The sequence below is a fragment of the Microtus ochrogaster genome, chromosome 4 (genome assembly GCF_000317375.1).
Source record: "Microtus ochrogaster isolate Prairie Vole_2 chromosome 4, MicOch1.0, whole genome shotgun sequence".
Classification (NCBI taxonomy): Eukaryota; Metazoa; Chordata; class Mammalia; order Rodentia; family Cricetidae; genus Microtus; species Microtus ochrogaster.
The window spans coordinates 22,021,882-22,029,856 of record NC_022011.1 but is presented as its reverse complement, the minus strand read 5'-3'; the positions used below and the strand labels follow the sequence as shown (position 1 = coordinate 22,029,856).

The 7,975-nt window shown below is 42.5% G+C and overlaps 1 protein-coding gene across 1 annotated transcript in view; it reads left to right on the top strand.

Annotated features, from left to right (window-relative positions):
* Positions 1 to 476: 476 nt before the first annotated feature.
* Positions 477 to 7,975, top strand: part of Adamts18 (ADAM metallopeptidase with thrombospondin type 1 motif 18) — a 73,047-nt gene continuing 65,548 nt past the window's right edge. The window contains exons 1-5 of the mRNA XM_026789940.1: positions 477 to 750; positions 2,756 to 2,949; positions 3,192 to 3,275; positions 4,875 to 5,034; positions 6,972 to 7,077. Of these exons, the coding sequence (XP_026645741.1) occupies positions 489 to 750; positions 2,756 to 2,949; positions 3,192 to 3,275; positions 4,875 to 5,034; positions 6,972 to 7,077 (806 nt within the window). The 5' untranslated portion in view covers positions 477 to 488. The remainder of the gene's footprint in view (positions 751 to 2,755; positions 2,950 to 3,191; positions 3,276 to 4,874; positions 5,035 to 6,971; positions 7,078 to 7,975) is intronic.

Here is a 7,975-nt window from a genome sequence, read left to right as displayed (position 1 = left end):
ATACCACTAATTTAGGAAACAGAGCATCAACCCGCTTGGTCTTTTGTTGTCCCCTTTGTAAAACTGGAGTTATAACTGCAGCCCATCATGCTGCAGATAAAAATGGCTGGACAGGGCCAGTAAGATGGTTCAGCAGGTACCAGTACTTGACTCCAAGTCTGATGACATGAGTCAATCCCAGGGACCCATGTAACAGAAGGAGAGAGCCAACTGCCTACTAGAAACTGTCCTCTGACTCCACATTCAGGAATGCACACCTTACACACACACATACACAATGCATGCATGCACATGCACACTCATGCCCACACACAGGTATAATTTTTAAAAAGGCACACAGATATCAAGCATTTTGCACAGTGACTCTTCATAGGAAGTTATCCATGCAACGATGCCAAGAACCAACCCAGAAAAAGACAACGCATGGAGTCATGAGTGTGCTCTTTGTGTTTGGCTTTTTTAGTCAGGTCTGATAAGGACACGAGACAATGAATTCCTCATCTCACCGCTACCTCAGCTGCTGGCCCAGGAACACAACTACAGCTCGCCTGCAGGCCACCATCCTCACGTCCTGTACAAAAGGACAGCAGAGAAGAGGGTCCAGCGGTACCAAGACTACCCTGGCTCCCGCCGGACTTATCCTGGTCACTCCCCAAGTCACACTCCCCCTGCTTCCCAGAGCCAAGAGACAGAGTACCGCCATCGAAGGTGGCAAAAGCAGCATTTTTGTGGACGACGCAAGAAATGTATGTAAGGAGACTTTCCTTGTCTGTTCTGAAGAGGCCCTCGCTGGGTAGTCTTGGGGGCAGCTGGGTTTGACAGTCAGTGAGGCTGTACTGAATTTGTTCTCAGGTGCTGCCTTATCACAGGACTGGTGAACCCCATGCTGAAGGAGCAACTCTTCTCGGTTTAGTTAGGAAAGATGGAGATATGGGTCCCTTTTGGCTTCTTTAGCATCTCCTATTTTTAACCAAAGGTCCTGATCTTAACTTAGTTTCTGTGGTCTAAGGGAAAACACCCAGCTTTCTATAGTGGGGGATAAAAAGCAAAGGCAAATGCACAACTGAGCATTCCTTTTAGAGACACAAGAGACTTCCCAAGAACCTCTCAGGAAGATTGGCTCCCGAAGGCGAGTTGACAGACAGCAGGAGAGCTCTTGGGCATGCCCTGTGAGCCAGTGGTAGAAACCTAGAATACCAGCACTTAGAAGGCTGAAACAGGAGAATTATGTGTCAAAGTCAGGTTGACCTGTGTAATGAGCTCCTGTTTCAACAAAAACTATTCTATTTCCCCTTCCCCAGTGCTGGGGTCAAGTTCAGTGCCTTACCTATGCACAGTAAAGCTCTGAACCAGCCACACCCTATTTCTAGTCTCTTTTGCTCTTTTCTAGACTAGCAATATACGGTAGATAAGCACCAAATGCAAGTTTGCATTTTCTAACAACTATGTTCAAACCTAGTTTAAGGCAGACATAGTGACTGCATGCTTGTAATTACAGCACTCAGGAGCTGAAGGCAAGAGAATTAGGAGTTCAAAATCATCCTTGGCTACATAGGGGCTTCCAGGCTAGTCTGGGCTCCATGAGATTCTGCCATTAAAAAAAAAATCAAAAGTAAGAGCTGTGAGATTACTCAATGTAATGAGGAACTTTCTCCATAGGCACGAGAGGCAGAGTTCAGATCCCCAGCACCCATGTGAATGCTGGCTTTCCCTCCCCACAAATTCCCTGTAATCTCTGCACACTAGGAAGGTAGAAACGAGATCTGATGGGCAAACTGCAACTAGACTGGCTGAATTGACAAGCTCCGGGTTCAACTGAGAGACCCTGCCACACACACCACACACACACACACACACACACACACACAGTATACAGACACACCACACACTCATACATCTGTTAGCAAGAAATTAAAATAACAAGAGTTTAAAAACAAATTACTTTTAGTAATATTTTCTCTAACTCAGAACATACGAAATACTGTCATCTCAAATTATGAACAATATCGCAAACCGCTAGGGAAGGATTGAATTTTCTCTTTCATACTGTATTCTGGAAATGTATTTATTTACTCTTATGACTCAGAGCCAATCCTTATCACTAAATTTCCATCGGAAATTGTTTGATCTGTACGTAGATTTCCTCAGATTCAGTGCTGAAAAGGTAGAGTATAGATACTTCATTGTTTCGAAGATGTTTGCATTTTTCAGGGACCAAGTTAAACAGTGCATTCTTTTCATTTGGTGAAGTATCTGATCCTTGTGTTCACAGTTACATTCCACTCACTTGGTAGCCACAGATGACAAGCGGGTCACACAGTGCTCAGTACAGACAGGTGGGGGTTCCTCACACAAACGGGAGCTGGCAAGCTGGATATGAGATAGTGTTTCTGCCATCTCCCTTGGCTGTTGGCGTTACAGAGTCAATGTATTCCCCAAATGAGATTTTTTTTTCTCCTTCCCTCATTGACATTTGTTGACCTGCCCTGTCTGCCAAGTAGAATTGTAGCTTGTTTTCTTTAACTTACCTCTGAGCATTTTTAACATTTCTGAATCTACCCACCCGTCCACCTGTCCATCAGCCCACCCATCCATGCATCTAAGCATCTGTTGACTGAATCTCAGGTGCACAGCCTCAGGGAATATGGCAACAGGGACTTCCAGTGTCACCTCCTCACCTTCCTGGCTTTCTCAGCCTAGGTCACCCAGATTTTTCTGCTGATCTTGCTTCCAAATGCTCTTCTGTCTCCTGCAGATGCCCCCAAGCCTCCTGCAGAGGACACCTATCTACGCTTTGATGAATATGGGGGCACAGGGCGGCCCAGAAGATCCACTGGGAAGTCACAGAAGGGTCTCAATGTTGAAACCCTCGTGGTGGCAGATGCGAAGATGGTGGAAAAGCACGGCAAGGGTGACGTCACCACATACATTCTCACAGTCATGAACATGGTAAGGGCATTGTCAGGAGCCCTCTTGGTATCCCCAAAACGTAGACTTCCTTGTGTGAGTGGAATGGCACACATTTAGACACATTTTTTTTATTGTAAATTTTAAATTTTGAGAAATCACTCTTATAGATGCATATGTCTGGTAAAATTAAAGCCTACTCCCTTATCAATATGTCTGATTGATTCTCTCCATACAGGACTGTATCTTTAAAAGATGTTTTTTGGCTTTAATTGTGTCAACAGGTTTCTAGCTTGTTCAAAGATGGGACCATTGGAAGTGACATAAACATTGTGGTTGTGAGCCTAATTCTTTTGGAACAAGAACCTGTAAGTGGCAAACTTCATTTATTCATTTGTTCTGCTGTTGAGAATGTATTATTAGTACCTAGTATGTACTAATACATGAATCTCATATTTGAAAGTATGTCAACTATCTCCTCAGAGAAAGTGCTGTCTAATAAGGATCATTGAGCTAAGTCACCACAAAACGTATTTTATATAATAATCTAGAAAAATATTCATAGATGTGTCAGCAATTTTATGTAAATATTAAATACATATATAACATTGTTATAATATACAAAATGTAAAATACTCCACATAAACATGTAGTGCTTATGATAAAGGTGAATTTGATCATAGATTTTAGCGTTAGTTGGATTTCATAGGTCAAGTATACTAACTAATATTAAGGTGGACACATAAGTCTATTTTGAGAATTTACAAGAAGCAATCCATCATAAAATTCCTGTCGTAAGTCTCTGGTCTCCCAAGCACCAATTTAGGAATGGCAAAGAGTAAACAAGGGGCATTCAACTGCCGTGACTTGATTATGGCAAGGTACATGACACAGGAATTGGGCAAATGGCGAAAACAGAACATATAATAATGTGTTAAATTGCATGGTACTCCCTGCTCTGTAGTGTTTTGACCTGTAAGCTGTATTTTCCCCTATGATCTCACCAATCAGAGAGATGATTTTTCAAAGCCCCTGAGGCTTTTCCTCTTCAACTCTAACCCCAATAAAGAAAGTGAAGAGCAGAGAGTTGAGACAAGGGAAAGAAAATGGATCTAATTACCCAGGTGTGTGGAGTGACAGAGGTTTGTGCTGTGTGAAGTTAACCTGGGATTTTAAAGAAATAGGGTGTCTGTTGTTTGGGAAACAATTAGGCTTTGGTATGCTAGACACACTCTGCTCAAGGATACTGAAGCCAGCAGCGCCCTGATTCACTGACAAAATTATTGTCTAGACATTTGACTTGACCCAAGTCACTGGTTTAGCCCAAGCAAATATTTTGATAAATGATTATTTTAAGAATAATTTGTCTTTTTCTTCTTCTTTTTTATTTAATGTGTGGGTGTTTGCCTGCATGTGTATATGTGCGTCATGGCAGGGGTGTACGTGGTACCCACAGTGGCCAGGAGAGTGTGCTCGATCCTCCAGAATTTAAGTTATAGACAGCTGTAAGTCATGTCGTGGGTCCTCTGGAAAAGTAGCCAGTGTTCCTAACCTCTGAGCCACCTCCCCAGTCCTGATCTCTAGTAAATGGTTCACCATTCAGTAAACTCACAGTGTGTTATTGATTTCTTATAGTCTCTTAAGTACCAAACTTCACAGAGAAGTAAGATATGGATATTGTCTTTGTTTTGCTTTATTGAAGAAACTATTGAGCTTTAGTATGAATAAATATATCAATAACAAAAAATGTTTTTTTTATTTTGAAATACTGAAAATTCAAGTTTACTTTAAAATTTCTATTAACCTAAACTATATTTGTTTTTTTTGGTAGAGCTTGGCTCCGTAACTTCTTCTACTGATAATTTCCCCTAGAAACACGGTGCCTCTGCATTTGCCTGCAGAACCACAGAGATTCAACCTTCTTCAGGCACAAGCCCCACTTCCTAATCTCTGTGCCTTTTCCATAGGGAGGGTTGCTGATCAACCACCACGCAGACCAGTCTCTAAATAGCTTCTGCCAGTGGCAGTCTGCCCTCGTGGGAAAGAATGGCAAGAGGCACGATCATGCCATCCTCCTCACGGGATTTGACATCTGTTCCTGGAAGAATGAACCGTGTGACACGCTAGGTATGGTATGCCCAGGTCTCTCACGCACACCTGTTAGCTGGAAGTGTGGGATGAAAGCTTTCCAGTGGATTCAGGGCCCTCTGGAGTCCTGTCAAAGAGACCTGACGTGCTCATGTGTCATTTACTGCCCATGAGAACTGTGTCATTAGGAAATGATGTTGCTGTATGGATATCTTAGAGTGTACTTACACAATCTGAGATGCCTGGGACAACACTAGACACTATCTTCCCAGGAGACCACTGTTATATAAACAGTCCGCTGTTGCCTGAGGTCATTAAGTGGTGTGTGAATAGATCTGTCTTTATACTGTGGAGTCGCTTCCTTGCTCCATGGTGAATGTGTTCTGCTTTAGTGGATTCACTGTGGCATGGAGGGTCTGTGTTTTAATCAATTGGTAATTTTCTTTATTGCCCAAATGGATGACCAATGAATTGAGAGAGGCATTTGATTAAACACATTTTAGGTCATTCTATAAGCACCTGGCCACATAACCGGGAAGCTGAAGAAAAACTGTTAGATGTCATGGTATCTTGCTCTGTCACCAGTTACCAGTGTCTTCTTTAGCAAACTCGTTGACTTTAGGTCTTCATCTTTGGAAGAATGGAAGAATCCAGCATAAGATCAATATCTTTAATCACTTGCTGTATTTCCAAGCTGATTCAGTTGCTATTCGTAGGAGCTGGCCCTTTGGTCTTGGATGGATTGGGCTCTTCAGGTCAAGGTCTGCAAACGTTTGCTGTGGAGGGTCCCGCAGTAAATTGGCTGTGTGCTGCAGATGGCTGCTACTGACATCTGCAATGGGAGTGAGAAACCAGGCACAGACAGTGCGCAGCCCATGAGTGAAGCTTCGTCTAACGAAGTTACCCTGGGGAGACAGCCGCAGACAAAAGTATAAACAAAGGCTTGAACACAGCAAATGTGCCACCAGGGAGCAATTCCTGATCCGCCCCACAGGTCACGCTCTTTAAGGAGCATGTTGTACAGGCTGAAACGTTCGCATTTGCCTTGTGAATATCCAACCCCGGGACTATGCTGCCCAAAGTAAATTGAGTCATCTTCCTGAATCTCATATGCATATTTTGAAATGTATACACACACAGGCAAATGGTACATGTGCAGTATAATATATGGTATTTAGAAAGCACCATATATTAGAAAACACAGAGTTTACATGTCCAAGTCATAAATAGGATGAGAACAAGACTGGAAACAGTCAGCTAGACACCTACAGACCAAGCCAGCTTTGCTGTGAGCCACACAATAACCAAATACCCCTCCCTTATCTAGCGTCTCTGCGAACTCTATCTCCCAGCCTACACTCTGGCACTCTTACCTCTGTCACGTGGCATAAGTAACATGTTAGTTAAGTAATGATCATCCATGACACATATGTGCCTGCATGTTAGACTTCCTGGATGATCTCACGGCTAGATGGAGGTGGATGCAGCCAGTTCACAAGGATGTATTTAACTTTACACGGCCACCAACCCGTGTTCTAATGGTTGTTAGATCTCAACGTTGGGAAGAAGAAATTCTGCTGCTGTGAGGTGGATCAAGATAGAACCAATGAATGACTGTCCTTGCAGGGATGTAACTTTGGAGAACGGGGCATTTGTCATTGTGAATGTGATCTGCCCATGTGACCTGGGCATGTTTGTGTTTCCTGCTTTAGAGAAAGATCAGGAGAGAACTGGAAAGTATATTCCACACTTAGACAGTAAGGCCACTCGTAAGTTAACGTTATACATTGGTATAATGCTCAGTATATCAATTTCTCTGACTCTAGTAACAAACTTAGGTAAGTCATATAAATGTCTGGGTCATTAAAGACATTCAATATGCTTCTGCAAAAAAAAACCCTTAAATATGTTAATCTGCTAAACCATATATGTATATATCCAATTACTGTTAATATTTAAAATTGATCTTGCAATAGGATTTGCTCCTATCAGTGGAATGTGCAGTAAGTACCGGAGCTGTACCATCAATGAAGACACAGGACTTGGCCTTGCATTCACCATTGCACACGAGTCAGGGCACAAGTGAGTGGCTTCTCAATTCACTACTTCCTATGGAAATTGGCTAAGTAATTCTTTGGCTTTCCTCTAATGGTTATTATTGATCTAATCCAATACCTGGATTCATCTTGTATAAAGCTTCCAATTGTAGACTCCAAAAAGGGCTTGGGGTTGGAGAGATGGCTCAGTTGCTAAACTTTCTGATGCACCAGCATATAGACATGAGTTTGACACAAATAATGCACACAAATTAAAAGCCAAGTATGGTGGTGCATGCTTGTAATCCAAGTGTGTTAGTATTGGCAAATTCCAGGACAGTTCTATTGGTGTGAAGAGACACCATAGCTAATGCAACTTATAAAGGAAAGCATTTGATTGGGGGCTTGCTTACAGTCATAGACACTTAGTCCTAGATCAATATGAGAGAGGCATAGCAACAAGTGGGCATGGCCCAAGGGCAGTAGCTGAGCACTTAGATTTTGATAAACAGACTGAACTCATAGAAAAAACAAGATTGGGCCTGGTGTGGCCTTTTGAAAGCTCAAAGCCCAGTGACAAACCTCCTCCAACAAGGCCACACATCTTAATTCTTCCCAAGTAGTTCTACCAACTGGTGACCAAACATTCAAATATATGAGCCTGTGGGGACCTTTCTCATTCAAACCACCAGATCCAGAAATATGGAGACAGCTCCCTAACCCTAATGCTAATCCTAACCCTAACTGGCTTCGCCCTGGAAATCACTGACATCCTAGTCTACTTGGTGAATTCCAGGACAGTGAGAGACATTGTCTCAAAGCAAAACACACAAACAAAAAAAGTGAGCAATCTAAAAAGAATGATGCTCAAGGTTGTCTTCTGACTTCTATCATATGTACTCTCTCTCTCTCTCTCTCTCTCTCTCTCTCTCTCTCTCTCTCTC